The 20988-nt window shown below is 30.4% G+C and overlaps 1 protein-coding gene and 1 long non-coding RNA gene across 3 annotated transcripts; both read left to right on the top strand.

Moving 5' to 3' along the window:
* Window positions 1-6022: 6022 nt before the first annotated feature.
* Window positions 6023-9192, top strand: LOC111412182. Its single transcript, XR_002705984.1, has 2 exons — window positions 6023-6370; window positions 8917-9192. It is a non-coding gene; the product is annotated as an uncharacterized LOC111412182 (long non-coding RNA).
* Window positions 9193-12927: 3735 nt separating this feature from the next.
* Window positions 12928-20164, top strand: LOC111412180 (probable fatty acyl-CoA reductase 4). 2 transcript variants are annotated; one of them, XM_023042979.1, is made up of 10 exons: window positions 12928-13041; window positions 13142-13245; window positions 13537-13739; window positions 16176-16276; window positions 16380-16578; window positions 16776-16937; window positions 17079-17160; window positions 17273-17542; window positions 19388-19515; window positions 19795-20164. In XM_023042979.1, the coding sequence occupies exons 1-10, from the start codon at window positions 12963-12965 to the stop codon at window positions 19934-19936; spliced, it is 1470 nt and encodes a 489-aa protein (XP_022898747.1). In that variant the 5' UTR covers window positions 12928-12962; the 3' UTR covers window positions 19937-20164. The 2 variants fall into 2 exon arrangements, with proteins under 2 accessions (XP_022898747.1, XP_022898748.1); XM_023042980.1 differs by lacking the exon at window positions 19795-20164 and adding an exon at window positions 19263-19333 and having other exon boundaries at window positions 19429-19515.
* Window positions 20165-20988: the final 824 nt, after the last annotated feature.

Genomic DNA, 20988 nt, shown 5'->3' with positions numbered 1-20988 from the left:
GAACATATAGATGGAAAAAAAAAATATTTTAGCAAATAATTTAAGTATACATGTTATTAATTTTCTAATTTATTATCGTCATGGTGTAGATTGATTAAAGGATGATGAACTTTGGAAATGCTACTCTAAGAGTGGCCCCTCAAGAATCTAATCTTTGATTCACAAGAAATAATTTAGAAAGACTACTAGAAAGGGAGCGCTGTCTATTGGATAATCTTTAGATGTCACGTGACTCTAAACAAAAATTAGATAGTATTAATGCCTTAGCTAACCATTTTAGACAGATTCATAATCAAGTAGAAAGCAGAAATTTTAGTTTCTTTACAGTAATTAAAGGTAGAAAGTCTAGTATATATAATTATTGACCAGAAGTACTACAACAAGTAAAAAGATTTCTTGACCCTTTTTGCAAAGGATTTTATACACTTAAAGAAACTTTAAATTTTTGTAGAGAAATGATAGGATTTAACTTCTATATATCTAAAAAGTTAGACAGACCATGCAAACCACTTCTCAAGTGTCATCATCATCTTTATCAATACAACTTTGTGATAGTTGTGAAACTATGACTAAAATTGTTAGAAATTTAAATTTTAGAAAGCATTCATTAGAAGAAAGACGACAGATCCTTGAAGATGAAATTTCTTTATCCCAACGGACTACTAATAAATATCAAAATGAGATTCTACAGTTACATGATACCTTAGAAAGACTTAGTTCTAGAGATACTTTTGTAAAACCATTTCTAAAGACATTGCATCCACAAGCAGAAATTATTTTGATAAATAGAAAGACCAATTGAACTAAAAAATTCTACAGTTGCAGGGTAAGAAAAGACTTTATATGAATTGAAATAAAAAATTGGTGATTGCGCTAATATTATTTGAAATTCTATAAAGAATTTAGTTGTACGAGAAATTATAGATTTTACTCATATTTTAAGTTATTATCACAATGAAAACAGATATTTCCTTAAACATGGTCCCAAATACGAATCAACCAAAAATTCAACCTTATCTCACAATTTCCTTTGATTATACAATTTTTGAGGAAGAAGAGCATTTTTTTTTTATCCAGCTTTACAGTTTAGTATGATAGATACTGTATATATATTAAATAAATCTTTCAGATTTTTTCCACCAAAGTTTAAACAGATTCTTGATTAGTTAAAAAATATCCCTTGATGATTCAGTTTATTTCCAAACCCCTTTTGTTAACAATGGTATTGTAATTCTAACCTATCATCATATTTAATATATGAAGGAACCAAAGGATTCAGGGCCTATTCAAAGACTAATACTACGTCCTCGTTTGAGCCACATTATTGTAAAAATGAGAATGAAAAATATAGTCGTTTATAGGCTCCACACAAGAGATAAAAAGTCAAATATGATGATTTAATATGATGAACAACAATCATATTTTTTATTTTAATGAGGAAATAAACGGACTCAAATAGGGCCTAAAATAAAAGACTGATTGATTATGAAAGATGGATATTAGAAGCCGTAGCAATGATGGAAGTTCAAAATAATGATTTCAGACTAGTAGCAAAGTGGAATAATGGAGTTATTTTCTGCCAAGAGCATCTCGCTATAAAAATCAACACACAAAAAATTCTAATACCAAATATTGAGCAAGAGAATTTATATCTCTTGGTGTTTCAAGAAATTAATGGAGAATTTACAGAAATCCAATCAAATACAGAAGAAAAGGAAGAATACATACCCGATGAAAAAGACAATGTTCAAAGTTAGAAGAAGCTTACATTGAAATGATGAACAGATAGGTACAATAATTGAGAATGAAGAAAAGATAAAGATAGAAAGATGAAAAAACGTGAAGGAAAAGAATAGTAGTCAATTATCTCACACTTGTACTAAAAAAGTCTCTCCATAATTCTTGTAAATTCAAAGGTATTTTAGTAAATTCAAAGACTTTGGAATTAAAGTAATTCCTTTTCACACATTCTCTTGTTTATAATTTTCGTCTACTTTATTTATTTTTTTAAGCAAGGCCTAACAGAGAAAACACCAAGGACTTGTTTGAGCCACACTATTTTCAAAAAAATACATTCTTTAACGGTGATTTGACATCATTTCAAGAACACATTCTTCAATAAAATAATATTATACGTAAATCTAAAATTTTTCCTTATTTTTTAACTATACATTTTCTATTGATTTGACATAAATAATACATTTTTCTCCCTATAATGTGGCTCAAACATGGGCTAAGGAAGCAATTAATTTATTTAGAAAAAATTATGTTTTTGTCTTTTCTATATTATAACTCTCTTAACCTCTTTATTCTGAATTCCATGATTAAAAAGATAAAGTAATCATCTGAGTTAAACTGGTTGTTTTATATCCCAATTTTGGGAGTGTGTTTAAGCCTCTTTAAATATGATGAATTTATTTATTTATTATTATTATTATTTTTTTTTTAATTTTTTTTTTATAGTCTTAGGCCTTTCTTAGAAGGTCAATAAAAAAGTTAAGAGACAGTTAAAAAAAAATTGAAGAAATTAATTTGCTGAATGGTAAAGTACTCTAAGGCCATTACAAACATATTGATCTTTAGTTTTAATATTTTATGCCATTAGACAATTATATATCATTTACTTTGCTTTGTTGTTCAGTAGAAAGTTCTAAAGAATTTATTGATATTTGTTTTGAAAATTAAGAAATTGGTAGAATAATTGTTATAGAAAGTCACATATTATCCGCATTAGATAGAAATAGAGGTGACTCCTCTTTACAGATCAAGAAGCAAATCATTGAGCCTTCTATCTCTCAGTGTTGAAGTTTCTTGATAAAAGATTCTGAAATTTGTAAGAAAATGCAAAAAGACATAAAAATTATAAGAGAAAATAAAGATAAAAATAGTAAGATTTCATTTCTAAAAGAAAAAATTTTCTTTTTAGATTTTGTTATCTTAGTTGACTTTTTGGTAGATTTTTCCAACACTTTTCTTCACTAAAGACTTTTTCAAATTTTCACAAAGATTTTTCCTTCTACGTAGAAAACTTCACCATAAATAAATAAATAAGAATTTTTTGCCACATATTTTTCAAACAGAATTTACTACATGTAGACTTTTTTTTACTACAAAATCTACAAAACTTTTTCTTATTCTTACTACAATTGCATAGCAGGACTTTTAATTAATTTTATTAATTGCCACCCTAATTGTTATCTACGTAGAAAATTTTCAAAAAGTCTTTTCTTACTTGTCATTTTCATTTCTTACTTTCGTTTTCAAAATCTTGCTACCCGAATTAGTGTATATTTATGATTCATAAAAGAAGTGCACCTTTATCCAACCACCCAGTCCTCAACCATATCCTCTTGATTGTTTCCATAAAATATTTTATATATCGTGAAGTTTTACCCACATTCATTCAAAATAAATATATTTTTGAATAGCGATTTGACATAATTTCAATCACACATTTTTAATAAAATAATATAACACGCAAATTCCAAACTTTTTTTTTTATTTTTTAACCACACAATTCCCATCAATACACTATTCCAAAATGTATTTTTATGAAAATAATGTGGCTCGAACAAAGGTTAGTTTTGACATGAATATATAATGACTTCTATCGCAAGTTTTGTAAGAAAATTTGTCACAAGTTTATGTAACATAATTAATTTGAATATGAATGTAAAAAAAAATTCACAAATCGCAAATTTTGCCGATCTCGATCTCTAATGATTTTTTTTTTTTTTTCGTCTCAAGTCTCATGTTAATTAAGGAATTAATTGTACACCTCATGGCAACTTCTCAATTAATAGCAGTAAAATGGGAAAGGGACTTATGTAGCACTCTATTGAACGAAGTGGTACCCCTAGTGGCCACCAAAACCTACCAATAATAACTTTATCTACGGAAATAACTCTCACCGCACCCACCAACACAAATTCTAATCATTTTAAATGGAAAAATAATGAATAATGTTATTTAGTTCCACTGTAGTTATAATCTCAATCTAGGTGGCAGTAATGTGATATTAAATGATAAGTAAAATTGAGTTATTTAAATTCACCTTTCATTCAACCTATTATCGAATGTCATGGGAGTTACAAGTCCATTGGGGCTGCATAGCATTACTAAAAAATAATAGTATGTTATTTTGCTCAAGATGACACAGAATTGAAAACGACTTCACAATTTCAAATTTGGTCATTGTTAGTTGTTACAAAATATTAATTTCAGTGCAAGGCAATGTGTGTCTAGTAATAAGAGACGTATATCTTGACATTTGTGGTTCTATTTTCTTGAAATTGACTTAATCATTGGTCCCGACCAGTACTAGTTTATTAATGGGGCCCTGGACATCCCCCAAGAATAACCCTAATAACCGGACGTGTCAACAAGACAAAACTTCAATATTGACAAATGAAGCATTCTAGAATTTATCGTGACATGATCCCGTCAGCTAAAAAAATCATTATATAGTGAAAAATTCAACGTCTTCGATGAAATCACTTCCTAAACCTCTTTCATCAGAAATTGTCTCATGGATATTGTTAAAAATTTAGTCTCGTTTTCTTTAATTTGGAATAAGAATCTTTTCGAGTTTACTACATTTTACAAATCGAATTAATCATATAAGTGTTTATAGCTGAATATATGACTAGCGATTAATTTCACCGGGTTGAAGAACCTGAATTCTAGCTTAGGATCAGCAATTAGATCTTTTTGAATTGCTTCAATCCTTGAATCTTTATTCTAATCAAGAATCCTTGACAAATACCTACTCAAAAACCCAAGATTTGTTAGTTTTTAGAGATTGGAAAATTGCACTGAAAACAAGTCATTAAATTTTTAAATAGACTTTAACGGGTCTAATAACTCGTCCAAAAAGTCTTAGGGCCTGTTTGATACCTCCATTTTCCATGAAATTACTTTTCCACTTCTCCCTCACGTGATGCCATTTTCTTGGTTTTTAAGGAATTTCCTTTGGTTTTGGTGAGAATTGGATTTTACAAGTTTTTTTTTTTTTTTTTTTCATTTTTTCTATTTTTATTTTTTTTATTTTTTATTTTTTATTTTTTGGCAATGGAAACAAATTTTATCCAAAATTGTAAAAAAATCTATCCATTTAATTGACAATTTTCATAAAAAACAAAGCCGAACGAACACCAAAAGATCCAAAATTTCAACATTTTTCTGGTAAAAAATTATAACAATCAACCATATTTAATTGACAATTCCCAATGAAACAAGTTCTAGACAATTCAATTTTTCTGAAATTCATTTTCTTTCCACCCAAATTTCATTCTTGCAATCAAACAGACTCTTAGGTCATTCTAGTATCTAGGAAAACAAAACCTGAGTTTTAAGTTCGCTAAAACCCTTTCAAGTGTTTGGTCAAACTTAGCTTTGGGGTCCAAAATGAATTTTAACTTTTATTTAGTGTTTTTGTGAAAGTTTCTTCGCACTCATTTTCAATCAAACATTCTTTAAAATAATATAAAAAGAAGAAGAAGCATTTTTCATGTTTCCACAATTTTTTACTACTTTTTAATCATGATCCTAAAAAAATCACTTTTAACTCTCACACAAGAACTTAATTAAAATTTTGAGTTTGGCCATCTGCGCAATCACCTAACTTCTCTGAAACTTTGACCAAGTAATGTTCAACTTTAAGCTTTAATTATATGCACAATTAAGCCCTCAAACTTCTTAGAGCTACTATTAGGATCTAATTAGATTTTCATAAATCGAGCTACAAATTGACAAAAGTGGGTTTTTAAGGCATGAATTTACGCCGTGTATTTACGACATGCCATGAAAAAAGACTATTTACGACATGCGCTATATGTATGCCGTAAAAAATCAATAATTTGACGCATTTACGACGTGCATTTGTGCACGTTGTAAAATGAGAGTATTTACGACGTTCTTTTAAGGCATGCCGTATTTATTAAAAAAGTGAACTTATTATGCATGTCGTAAATGCCCTTTTTTCCCGCTTTTCTTTACCTTATTTCGTTTCGCACGCCGTAAATGCCCTTATCTCCCGCTTTTCTTTTCCTTATTTCGTTTCATCCCCAATTGTTTTCCATCTTTTACCAAACAAGGCTGGAGTCTTCGTTCCTGTCTTCGCGCCGCTCTCTCCCAAATTACCACCTTCAATTGGCCACAATTGTTCAATCGGCCACCAGCTTTGAGCCCACTAATCCTTGATTGAATGTTGCCCTAATTGAATTCCAAAATCCCGTGGTCTACCTCTCTTTTATCTCGCTTTTTTTTTTTCAAAACCCAGTTCTGCTTTCTCACCTCCAGTCGCTGCCGTCCATTTGTCCGGGTCTCCACCACCGTGTATCCGCTTGAGTGCCGCTGTCGCATGTGACTTGTGAGCCCTCTCTTCTCTATTTTTTTCCTAAGCTTTTAGGTCATTTATGGATTGATTGGTGATTTACAAATTAACAGGTTGGTTATTTGTGATTTATTATATATATCGAGCGAGTCCCCCGCAGAACAGCGAAATAATCAGAATATCCCATTTTTCGTCAACATAATTTCTATTCTATTCAATCCATTCCATTTTCTAGGTTTTTGCTTCTGAATCTATAAATCTAAAAGAAATACTCATATTATCGAAATATTTTTTTTGTATCTATCCATATATTACTTTGCGATTGGGCTTCGATTTTTAACAGCATTAAATTCTTCTGATAATGTTTTATTGTGGGATTTTGAATTTGATTTGCGTTTTTTATATATGTTGCAGATCTAAGTACAACCATGGCTCTGTAAGTGTTATGCTCTAGGTCCAATCAACTTTGGATATAAGTACTTTTGATATATAATTAATGCAATTTAATGGCAGATCTATTATTTAATTAATAGCTAATTAAATAAATAATAGAGTCCGTAGATCCAAATCTTCTTAATTTCTTAATTACAAGGAGTTGTGATTGTGAGATACAAATTATATTTGATTGAATCTTAAATCGTCTGTGGTCATAATTAATAACGAGATACGGATATCATTATTACGGATAGACCATCACATGTGACATTTCTTGCTTATGAAGTAAGTAGCTGATCTCACAAACTAAAGTGTGATAACACTTAAATGAACACGTGGATGTTTTGTTATAGAACAAAATATTGGAGACCCACCGAGAGATTTCACATGGATAACTATCTGAGTGTCAGTGGTTAATCTCTAATGTTCGGTAATGGAATTGGTCCTTTGACTTGAGGTCTTCATGGTACCTTATACGAGGACAGTCATACTTTGACGATGTTGGATGTTGCTCTGCAAAGGACCACTAATACGACATCATTCAGGTACGTCAAGAATCATATAAGGGTTGTGATTGATCAACAAATGATTCGTCACTCTTAGATAGTAGAAGATTATGATCTACGTTTCATTCAATTAAGTCGATGATGAAATCCTTGACCAAGGTATACTCATAAGTCGAAAATAAGTTTTCGACTTATATTGACTTAATAGTGAAGTGAAAGATATGATTGATAATCGAGATTGACATATTTTCATATCTCGTAATTGATCGGATCATATTGATGAAGGGATCATAATTTTACGGTAAACGAACGAGTTTGGTTTTGTCATACCACGTGACATTTCTCGTTATATGTATTGCCCTAACACATTGCTAGATGTCAATCTGGGACGGCAAGTATGATTGGTGATAAATTAAAAGGGTGTTTTAATTTATCAATTTTGATTAGATCAAAATAATATTTCACATCGTTAGGTATCGTGATTGGGAACCTGATGGGTCACACACAAAAGAGAATTGGAAGATTGCAATTTGTCAATTAATTAATTTAACAATTGTTAGATAAATTAATTAATTGGGTTAGTTATTTATAGGCCCGCATTAATTAATTGGATTAATTAATTCACGGATCGGATTTAATTAAATGGATTAATTAAATATTGGACCGGACCAGACCAGGCCCGTTTGGATTTATATAAATACATGACAAGAGTTTTCAATCCATGTGGTTTTTCTCATAATTATTCTTGCTAGCACAAGAGAAGAAAACCTTGGTAACTGCAATCTTGTTCTCTGTGTGGATCACCGTTGGAGGCTGGACAATTGGACAGCTGTGGGTGGCGAATCAAGATTATTGGAATGAAAAGAATAGCAAAGAAGTTTGCAGATCTGAAAAAGATATAATCTTATCACAATTTCTATTTAAACACAAAGGCAATTCTTGATGGGAATAAAAAATTATTTTAATTTCCGCTGCGCATGTTAAGTGGATTCCTAATAGGCTCATGAGGAAAATCAAAACGAAGTTAAGGAGGTTAAGGAGGAGGTAGGGGATATAAGTTTCTATCTCATCTTATAGTTTTATGATGTTGTACGGCAACTTTCTCATTGTTTCTTGTGATTATTTACACTAGAACTTGTATAATTGTATTTCTTTTACTCAGGGTGGGTATTATAATGACATTATTTGTAAATTACTGCCGATACTTATCAAGATTTGTGTTCGTAATGTGGAGGGTTTCATATGCTTGCTATCTGTATTGATTGTATATGTTTTTGTATATTAATGAATAAAGTGATTAACCTTATACGTACGGGTACGAAAATATTCTTCTGTGTGCTAGGTGTGTTAAGCAGCACCAGAATACGAAAATGGTGTGAATAAAATTATGTAAGTTGCGAAGTGAAAATAATATCATTTCTTTGATTCTTTTGGATCCAAAAGTTTATAAGTGATTGCAATAAAGTGAAGTAAAAGAGGTATTGGACACTTTGATTTGCTTGATTTCTTGTCAGTTCAGTTTTCTGAAGAAACTGATTTTTCCTAGAAAGGTTCTTGGAATAGTAGTTAAAACTACAGATCCCTTTATCCCCATGAAATTTCAATATTCTAAGGACTCAGATCAATTGTTTGTTATTGCAGATTGCTCCTTTCGACCCATAAAGAAGAAGGTCGCGATTCAAGATTCAGCAGAAGAAGAGACTGTTGATAATCTGTCTGAGAAAACTGAGAGCCTATCTGGGAAAAAAATTCAGCAATCTATTGTTTATGTAAATTAATTCTGCCATCTAATGTTCATGATTTCCTGTACATAGTTCCTTGTCCACATTTTTATTGGACGGCAATTGTGCTATGATGCTGTGTATGTTTACTGAATTCTGTAGTTTCTGATGGTCTTGAAACTTCATTTGATGGTTACTTGTGATTTATTATATATATATTGATTGGTTATATTTATTATTTCACTGTTCTACAGCGGACTCACTTGAATTCCATGTTTGGGACCATCCCAAGACCATTTCATTGAAGAGTGACCAGCCCACCTGATTTTTTATTTTTGTTTTCTCCAGTTTAGTAAAGCTTATTTTGATGATATATATAAAGAGAGACACTCCCTCTGTTATTAGTAAAGAACTCCTAGCTCGTCCTTAAATATAATCAGCTAGGATTATTCGTTTGGCTAAATATTAAACACTCCACTTGTAAGTAAACAGGTATATTTTCATATTAATAATATTTTGGAACTGTAACCTACTACTGCTAATTAAGTACCTTTTTTAACTTATAGGAAGAAAATAATTAAAACATGTTCGAAAGCTAAAAGTTACTTAAAGTAAATTTGACTTACTTTTAACTGAACATGCTTATATGAACTCACAATCTAGATTTAGGTTGACACCTTTTTTTATCCCGCTGGAGCGGGAGACCCAATTAAAATGAAAAATAGTAAATATTTTCAAAGCCTCACAATATACTTTTCAAGCCCGTGTTTACCTCAGCTGCTATTATATTATGTGTAATCTAAGTTACAAGAGAAATGCATTGTAAATCAGATGTTATAATAAGTAGCAAGAACTTGACCAATCAATTAGCCCTTCTAATTATTTGAAATTAAGCCTTTAAATTAATCTCAATTTGAGCACACCATTGCAGCAAGGCTTTGAGCAATTCCCTAGTTGGAAGTCAGTTCCTTGAGTGGTTAAGTTGCTGATTTATTCTTCATACTTGTCTTGAAATATTTAGAGAAAGAAGCCAATCGTTATCAATCAAGCTCTCATGTGGTTGGAAAACATTCTTTTGTTTGTAAAATAATTTATTAGTGTTGGTTGAATTTATGACTATTGGTTGAGAATCCATTAGTTATCAATCAAGCTCGTCATTTGTTGAATTTATATACGTTGGTTGAGGGAATGGAAAGCATTTGTTACATTGGTTGGTACATTTTATTTATATGATAAACGTTGGGTTAATTTTTTCACCTAAGTCTAGAATAATTAATTAGTTTAATATTGTTTATCATGCTAGCTTGCACGCCATTAAAAGTAAAAATTCACATTTACGGCGTACAATGTGGACGGCATTGCTTTATACGGCGTGCGGGTGTTTTGCACATCAAAAAGTCCTTTTTGTTGTAATGTCTCAAAATATATAAAATCACAAGAACAATTTTATTTCAATTCTCTGCAATTAATTGCAAGCCGCAAAAAGTCCGTTTTGTTGCAGTGTCTCAAAATATATAAAATCACAGGAGCAATTGTATTTCAATTCCCTGCAATGAAATCCTCTTGATTACTATTCTAATTCATTACCCTTGCGACATATCAAGTGTAAGTGCTTTACTAAATTGATAATTTACCACTACAAATTATTTTTCACTTAAACTAACATTTTCTTCAATACTTCATTGTGATCAAATCATAATAACAAATTTACCATCCCCAAATACTAAACTCGATTCACTCGTTCTTGTCTCCAGCGATTAACCTATTCCAGAGCAGTCTGTACTCAGATTAAAACATTATCAGAAGAAAATATTTAATCGAATTCTATTATCCTTTAATCCAGGCAACGGATTTCGAGCTCAAATAAATGTCTACTACTTCGCTCATTTTCGATTCCCAACATATCGAGGTATATTTGACCGATAATTAAATCTCACTCATTGGTACATCAACAATTCTAGAATCGTGATTAACAACTATTAATCCATAAGGAAAAAAAGTTGCACGTATAGGTGCATTTCCATAGGGGACCTTTCTGGCCTCTCATCGGTGGCCCCACATGTATTTAAAAAAAAAATTGTGGGGCCTACCCTCACTTGTTTCTTGCCTGATAGGACTTGTACATGTAGCTTCACTGAAACAGGTCCTTTTACGTGTAGCTTCACTCAATCCATAAAGCAATCGAAGTGAAAATTACTTCTCTCTAGTACAATCATGCATTTGAAGTTAACTCTCACAAGAAATGGTTCTCTTCAAATGCATACTAGATATACCAAATATAGTACATATCACAATTGGTAGATAAGCAACAATTATAGCCCTTAATAGATTAGAACACCAATCGCTTATTCTACGATTATAGACAGTTGATTTTTTGATCAAAATATAAATGTCTTCCGTGGTAATCATTTTATTTTATATTTCATTCACTAATTTGTGAAACTTATACACATACTCAAAATAATACAATTCCCTTTTATAGAATAAATAGAACTCAATTATTTACTCAATAAAAATCGAAATATTTATCTTATTATAGTAAAATTCTAATACTTTTGGACAAGTATCGGAATCGATATTGCATTATAAATCATCAAATAGTTAATTTCTGAATCGATATGTAGGCCCCGTTTGGGAGCAATTTTGAGAATTGATTTTTTGACTAGTAGGAGAAAAGTGGATGTTACCTGTGAGACAATAAGTCAAACTTTACGGTTGGAATAATGAATAATGGTCAAAAATCAATTTTTTGGGATAAAAATACTCCCAAACACCCCTGTAATCTGAATTTGATCTTTGCATAAACCAAATTTGGTAGCATTTGGATGATATCGGAATTAGACTACTATTTGCGGAAGCATTTGGGCTCAATAAAGTTTAAATCTCAATTTTTAAACATGATTTCAATTTCGGTAGTGATTAGATGAACAAATGATTAACAGAGCTACTCAAAGGATAACAAAAGGAAGGCTAACGGTGATAAGAGAAGTATAGCCCAAGAAATGGCCAATGAGTCCTTCGTGACGTTCAAATTGGATTTTTTTTAAATTTTTTTTATTGAAATGAAATTCATATGCTATTAGCCTTGTATCTCCACCTAGGGTTTCCCCGTTAATCTTTCTATAAATAATGAAAAATAAGAGTGCGTTTGATTGCAAACATGGAATATGCATGAAAAGAAAAAAAAATTAGGTAATTCAATTGTCTAGAACTTATTTACATGAAAATTGTCAATTAAATGTATTTGATTAATTTAATTTTCAACCTAAAAAAATTATACTGGCCTAGTTTTTATTAGTGGGTAGATGAGGGAGAGTTGTAGATGAGAGAGAAAGAAAAAGAGAGTGAATTCCATGGAAAATAAAATCCTACTCTCTTTAAAGAAAATATTTTCCTGGATTTGAGAAAAATATAATCACGTGACCAAAAGTATAAAAATATCTTTCATGAAAACAATGTTAGTCTAACAGCACAAAAGTAGGAATTTGGATAGAAAAAATACATTTTCATGAAAAATATTGACAATCAAACATATTCTAATTGTCAAACATGAAATTCCTTAGCTTCGTACCACAGGAATTAAAATAAAAATCAGGTTTTATAATAATAGTTTAAAAATGAATTCTTTTTACCATATTTTAGAGGATCGCTTAACAAAGTATGCATAAAGATACATACCATAAATGTAATGAATTTTACAACCATGTTGTAGGTACAATTTCCAGCACAGTTTGGGTGACAGCCACCTCACATAAGGAGGCCCCACTAACCATCGTTATTCTGCACACCACAAATAATCATGCTACAAAGAAAGTGACACTTCACCCAATGGCATATTGTTGGGGAGGACACAAAGTAAAACCTTGAGTATCCACATGCCTATATATATACCATCATCTGAACATTGTTATGCGTTGTATTAGTGATTAAAATCGAGTTGTTACAGTTCTTTTGCATTCTCTTACAATGGAAGAGAGTAAAATTCTTCAATATTTTGAGGGGAAGACAATTCTCATTACTGGAGCCACAGGATTTTTAGCAAAAAGTTCTCTCTCTCTCTCTCTCTCTCTCTCAAAAGTATGCTATCACTTGGTTAGATGGATCCAACATTCTAATAATACATTTTCTTTTCTAATTGCATGCAGTTTTCTTGGAGAAAATACTTAGAGTTCAACCCGAAATCAAAAAATTGTTTCTTCTAATTAGAGCAGTGGATAAGAGATCTGCTGAACAACGCTTACATGAAGAGGTATACAAGTGAAGTATATACTGGTAAAAAAAATAGGATCACAATGCTTATTAGTTGAAAATTGAATATATATTTCTTTTGCATATTTTCTTTACTTTACGTTCATATAAGTGACTTGCAACATTACACCTCCGCTAAAGTTTACAGTAATTTCATTTTCAATTTCAAATGTGTAGTCGAACTACGATTTCAATTAAACCATTTGTTTATCATGATCAAATTCATAAAATTTTCCTGTATTGAAAAAAAAATACTGTTTATCTTCTTATTTGACACTTGTATATGTTTCAGGTGCTCAACACTGAATTGTTTGGAGTTCTTGAGGAGAAATACGGTGCTGACTTAATTCCTTTTCTACTATCAAAAGTTATTCCTGTTTGCGGTGATGTTTCTTATGAGAACTTAGGTAACTATGACTCAAAATTGAGAGATGAGATGTGGCAAGAAGTAGATATTATTGTTAACTCAGCCGCAACAACTAAATTTGATGAAAGGTATACTCAAGCCTTATCTTTTAATACGGACTAGCATTTATCTGAATCTTATTATTAAATAAAATCTAATCAAATAGCCACTATTTGCATCTACTGTTATATATCTATTTCACTTTAAATCTATTAAACTTAAAATTTTTTTTTAAAAAAAATATTATTTTCATCCACATCACATTTCAATATTGTCCTTATTAAACTCATTCATTTAAATATTATACGTCCGCACTATTTTTATATATCTATTCCATCGTAATTCATTCAATCCTTTCATATATCTATTCATATCATTTTTATAAATTTACACATCCACTCCATTTTTTTATATGTATCCCATCATAATTCCTTCGTAATATTGCAATCATTGTGCACTATTTCTTTACTTGTTTTTATAATCCCAACAGATTCACTATTGCTTTAAATTCAAGGATAAAATTAGTCCCAGTACAAAACTCAAATTTTTATTTGGATAATCCAAGCAAAAAAGATAGCCATCAAGAAAAGATAAGATAATCCCAATAATAATTTGGAATGAAATTGTAATGAGAGAACCTTAATTTTAACGCCCCAAAATCTATTTCAATTTTATTTTATAAAAATAGACTTGAGTTGTTATCAAAATAATAATAATAATAATAATAATAATAATAATAATAATAATCATAATAATAATAATAATAATAATAATAATAATAATAATAATATAATCTTCTTTATGTAATTTAAGAGGAAATTCTTTTCTTTTCTTTTTTTTTTTTTGAAATTTTTTGGTTGATAATTCCATAATAATTATTCTACAACTTAAGCGAAAATTTCAAATTAAATAAAATCTTGAAATACTAAGATGTCAACCCATAAATTTAAATTTAACTTTGAACATCAAATGTGTGAACAGAAAAGAAAACTATTAAATAACGTGCATATAATTTAACATAAGGATTTTTTCAAATATAAATTTGCATTTATCATTTCTAGAAATTTTTTACTTGACGACCCCATAAGCATCACTCAGACAATCTTTCACACGTCCACATGGCTCGTTGTAATTTGAAATTTTTTGTAAGAGTGAGTATTTTTTAAAAACAAGTAAAAATACGTGCATTTTCTTATTTAAGTTAATATAAATATAATATGACATTACATACCGATATTTATTAGCTTTAGAGCAAACTGGTCGCTATATATGTCCAATAGTTCTATGAAATATGGTTCTATGAAACGATCATAGATTCAAAGAATTATTACGCCTCTTCTGACGAGGCTCCAAATCGCCTCTACGTGGCAGCCTGTCAGCAAGTTAATCGACCCACACTCCACATCAGCATCCCACTTGATCGAGGTGAACCATATCGATGTGATGCATCACTTCTTCCAAGGTACCTTGGTGGGCAGACCCTCCAGGGTCGAGATGAGATGTCACTTCTACTACATTGGAAGTTCGAAACAATCAACCTTCCAATTGACGGACATTGCCTCTTCACATACCGTCAGTCTAAAACCGATGGAGTGATATCTAGGAAAAGTCCTCAGCAATCATGATAAGGCCACATGTCACTCCATCCAATGGTTATAATTTCTCATCTACTATTATAAAAGCTTAGACATTGTGCCATTTGAAGGTAATGCAATTTTAGACTCTCAAATCTATAAGTTCGCCCTCAATATATTTACTTCATACCCTTCCAGATCCAACCACTTTATACTTAGTGACTTACATATCTAGCAAGTCCCACACCCCTTCACTTATACGTTGACTGACTTCTTGTTGGAGTGTATATAGTCGCCTTCCTTCACTTCGAAGAAGACCACGCACAACTTACGATTTGTCCAAGAGTGTAAGAGAAAAGGCTTATGTAGACCCGAGATCTATGGATCATGTTACCACTACAAAAAATAAAAAAGGTCAACAAAAATTATAACTAAAATTCACTTATCACGTTAATAGTGAAAAGCTTTTATCTTACCCATTAGGGACATGAGATAAATTCTATCAAAATAGAAATCAATATCCACAACAATCCTTACTTGTTCAAATTTTTCTTCATATAGCTATGTTTATATGTATTTGCTCTAGTGATATCTCTTCCATTACTGTTTGGGCTTTAGTTGAAGATGACAGTTTATGAATATTAAAGAATTTCATGAAAATAAATATTAGTCGTTGCCTTTGAAGTGATATATTTTTATTTAAGTCAATTTATGTAAGGTTAAAAATATAATATATATATTTTTAAAGAAGTGGATAGATATATAACAATGTGGATGTAAATTGTTGCTCCCATCAAATACATGGTTGATTTTGCACACGAATTCCTAATTTTGTTTAAACTTTTGATAATGCATGTGACCTTTTAAATTGTAGAGCATTTAACTCTACATTTATGGCTATAATATTAGTGGATAAAAATAAATAATCTGTATTTCTTGGTGTTTTCATAGATATGATGTTGCAATGGGGATCAATGCTTTAGGAGCCATGCACGTCCAAAAGTTTGCCAGTAACTGTTCAAAAATAGAGATGTTTGTCCATGTATCCACGGGTAACTAGCAGAAAGTCTTAATCTTCCCTCTCGTGTGGAACTTAATGATACAGAAAAATGTACATAAAACACTCTCTTCTGGATATGTCTTCGTTTTTCACAGCTTACGTACAAGGCTTGAGTGTAGGTCTCATACCAGAAAAGCCATTTCATATGGGCGAGACACTTGATGGAGCTAAAATCTCCTATTTAGACATCGACACAGAAAAAAGGATAGTGGAAGAAAGACTAAGAGGGCTTGAAGCTCAAAATGCAACAGAACTAGAAATTGCATCAGCTATGAGAAATTTGGGCACTGACAGGTTGATTAAGAACACTTTTAATTATATGAATAAAAAATTTCCATATATGTTGATCAATGTGAAGGGAAATTTTGAGGGACCAAATGTTGAGTGACCAAGTATATGATTTTTTCAAGCGCTGTGAAATTTATTACTTTTTCTATTCTACATTTCCTAGCACCTTACAACGAAAAAATTTACAAATTTATATTTACCAGAGCAAAGTTGCATGGGTGGCCAAACACGTATGTGTTTACAAAGGCTATTGGGGAAATGCTTTTGGAGAAGTTGGAGGAAAACGTTAAGCTCATTATTGTGCGCCCAACAATTATAACAAGTACTTATAAAGAGCCCTTCTCTGGTTGGACAGAGGGTATAAGGTAGGATGTTGGCAACTTTCCTTCTTTCTGTTTGCAAATCTAAAGCTAAATGGCATGATATTAACTATTATATATTTTCAAATTCCTCACTTCATTGCTTAAGAAAATTTATAAAATTGATTCACGAATTTCCAAATACAGAACTCTTGACAGCATCTTCGTTGCTTATGGCAAAGGAAAACTAAAATTCTTCGTTGGTGATCCCAACTCAACACTTGACATGGTAAGCTAATAGTATATATATATATGCATAATCAATCTTCCTGTTTATTTCTTTTCATAAATTATTATTGATTTTTCTTGGTGTTGCTCATTTGGATTTTGAAATTTTGCAGATACCTGGTGATATGGTGGTGAATTCTATGCTTGTAGCAATGGCTGTGCATACAAATCAACCATCTCACAGGTTAATTTATCATATTGGTTCATCTCTAAGAAATCCACTAAAATATGAAGATATGAGGTGGCTTATGTATAATTATTTAACTGAGAATCCTTTGCTTGACACGGGCGGGAAGCCTATCAAAGTTGAGAAAGGCAAAATATTGGAAACTATGGCTAGCTTTCACAGATATATTGCAATCCGTTACTTGCCATTTGTACAGGTTAGTTTTTTTTAATCTTTTCTACTAAAATCCAAGTTTGATATTACTTGAAATTTTCGTTTGAGTAGTATAATACCTAAAGTAATGATTTAGCGAAATATCTATGCATAGTTAGATCCTGTGATTTATACATTGACATGCTACGACATATTATGGGATGATGGTTTTGTACGCATGAGCTTTTCTAAGCCATAGATACTCGGAAAACCCGGCTACAATTTTATTATTAAAAATAAAATTAATTTCTCAAAAAAATATTAGACAAAATTTTCAATTTAATTTATTTAAGTATAAATAATTTGAAAATTAATTTTAAATCTTGAAGTTAGCTCATGGAGTCCGTCACTATAATTGTCACAGATTTTTCATAGTTAAAAAAATTAAATGCCAGGTTTTTTCATCACTAATTACCTAACTAGTTTTTTTATTTTTTAAGAATGTGTGATTAAAAATGATGAAAAAGTTTAGATTTACGTGCAACATCATTTTAATGAAGAATATATAGTGGAAAATGAATTTAGAAAAACAAGGAGTTTTTAGAAAGTGGGGGCAAACAGTTGAAAAATAATTTAATTCAATGAGAAATTTAATGAAAAAAATTAGAGGTTTTTTTTTTTCACAAAGATAATCTTCAATAAGCTCTTTATTAGTTTGAATTATCTTTAATTTTGAGACTCAAGCTAACATGACAAAGGAAAAAACAAACATTGTCTAGAACTTCGTATAAAATCAAAAGTTCTGTTTGAATTGTTGACTCACCAAAATTTTCATATAGCCCCTTTTTAGCCCCATTACAAGGGTAAAATAAATTTTTTAATAGTGATTTTATGAAAGACATGTGGTCAAAAAGTAAGAATTTTTTGAGTAATGTGCAAAATTATTTTATTGAGATAATGTATGACTAAAAATAAATTTCAGAAAAAAATGAAATTTTTGATAATGAGGCTTACTATGTAGATTATTATTATTATTTTTTTATTTTTTGTTTAATGTAGATTTCAATGTAAATTATTTTATTTTAAGAAAACAAAGACACCTAGATATCATTAATTAGTTGATGGAATTTAGAGTATCTCTAACAAATTTTATAAATATGTATACTTTCTATTTTAAAGAGTCAATCTTAAAATCATCCTCGAAGAGACTCTTTAAATTAAGTTTTAATTTCCAAATGCACTCTCTGAACTCATTCTTTATAATTAGATGTATTCAAAGTGTTTCAATTTTTAATGTAGGAAAATAATAAAATAATCTAAAAAAAGCTAGTTAATATAAAAGATCGAGAAAAATAATAAATATTTTTTTGAAGTAGTAAAATTAATATTAAATATGAAGAGTTTGTTTGAGTATTTTAAAATTTTAACTTAGTAAGTTTATAGATACTCTTCAACTAATAGAATATGCTCTTTAAAAATAGAGAATCTCTTGAAAATGCTTTTATTGAAGTAACTTTGAACATTGATGTCTATTCATGATACATTAATGTCATTAAATTCAAAGTTTCTCAACTTATGTATCATCAGGATAGTAATTCAAAGGATGCAATAAAGATGCTCCTAGTTTAGGAAACAATTGCGGGCTTCCATTGCCTTTTGGGTGAATTTATTGTTGTGTCCTGATAACAAGTTTAGATTACTCTGGAATTATTATTATTATTATTATTATTATTATTATTATTTTTTTAGTTACCAATATATTGCTTTCTTGTTTTTCATTCAAGAATGGATGTCACTTGAAGTTTTAAGCGGTGGAATTACGCGTACTCGTTTAAATTATGTTTTCAACACACAGGTTATTATAATAATGCCATATATAACTATCTATTTTTTTTCCGATGCCTCATAGATGTTAAAGTTGGTGAACATGATACTTTGCAACCATTTCAGAAACTTACATGCCAATGCAAGACGAAGAATCGATTATTCGATACGTTTAGCAGAACTATACAAACCATACTTGTTCTTTCACGGAACGTACGTATCTACGTTCTTTTTTTGGTAATTTCTTTCTATATAAGTCAATCAACACTTGGTTGCTCAAATTTTGAAATGTGATGCAAACTAGAAGTAATTATTACAAAACAAGTATTAAACTTTGAGCAACTAGTGGATTGACAAATTTTAAGAAATCAATTTGAAGGAAATTACATTTTTCTTGTTTCCATTAACATCTTGAGCTCATCGTTGATCTTAATATAGCATTTTGTGGTGCAACTTTCTGAAGACGATTTTATTGTTCCATTTTATTTGCAGTTTTGATGATACTACAACTGAAAATCTACGAACAACAATTAGAGGAAGCGAGGTGTTCAATTTTGATCCAAAGTGCATTCAATGGGATGAGTACTTTATGAACACACATTTTCCAGGAATCACAAAGTACGCATTGAAGTGATCTCACACTTTAAGATGGGTTTGTGTGTTAGTATTTTTCCGAAGAATAAAGTATGTTTATAATAACTTCAACAATAGGAAGAATTAACAATCGTCTACTTTATGATTTTTTTTTTTTTTTGAACAATGAAATATTGGCAAGTTTGGAATTGATGATACTTCGTCTTTGATGAAGAAAACCATGTAAAATGCACCGTATATAATACTCTTAGTTTTCCATTAATGTACATAGAGAGAGGAAATATGTTCTTAACTATTAAGATTTAGGATTCCATCTTAAAAGATCTTCTTTTTAAAATGAATAGTCCAACTTATATATTAATCTATATTTCGATATTCAACCGATGTGGAATTTTTGTTGGAATAGGCGCCCTATAGTGTTAGAACATAACTACATTTTATGACATTTTTTGTGCTTATTAATAGATGATGCTTATTTATTTTGAATTAATTGTTCATTGCATATTTGAGCAAGCAATTAGGGGACATTGATCGGATTTTAAGTTATTTTTGTTGGAAATTGATTGAAGAAGAATTTGTATGAATGAGAAATTTGGTCCAATATTTGAAGGAAATCGAAATTCAACAGGTAAGACCGTCGCTCAAGCGATGGGTCAACAAAAAGTTAGCGACAATTGGGTTGCAATTTTTCATAAAAATGCTGAATTACGAAAAGCTAGCGACAATTGGGTCGCAACTTTTCATGAAAAATGCTGAATTTAGGGTGTGTCCCTTCACTTCTTTATATAGGACCTTCTTGGATGTTCATTTGTAACTCCATATTATTCATTACATGTCATATTGCATCAAATACTTTGTAGAATTGATTATATCTTGCATCCAAATCATGATTATGTTAGAGAGGGAATTCTTTTCGAGTTTGTTAGTCAAAGTCATTTGGAGTGCTCCTATAGCTTGACGTGATCGTTGTATTTTGGGAGATGGTTGCCGAAAAATTGTCAGCACCGATACAAGGCAAATTTATCTTAAGAAAAAAGTATGAAACATTTGCCTCGGCCAATCTATTACTTGCATTTTCTTTCCTCATTTTCT

This window comes from Olea europaea, chromosome 16, assembly GCF_002742605.1.
Source record: "Olea europaea var. sylvestris chromosome 16, O_europaea_v1, whole genome shotgun sequence".
Taxonomy (NCBI): Eukaryota; Viridiplantae; Streptophyta; class Magnoliopsida; order Lamiales; family Oleaceae; genus Olea; species Olea europaea.
The sequence above is the reverse complement of the archived record's forward strand: the minus strand, read 5'-3'. Positions and strand labels throughout refer to the sequence as shown.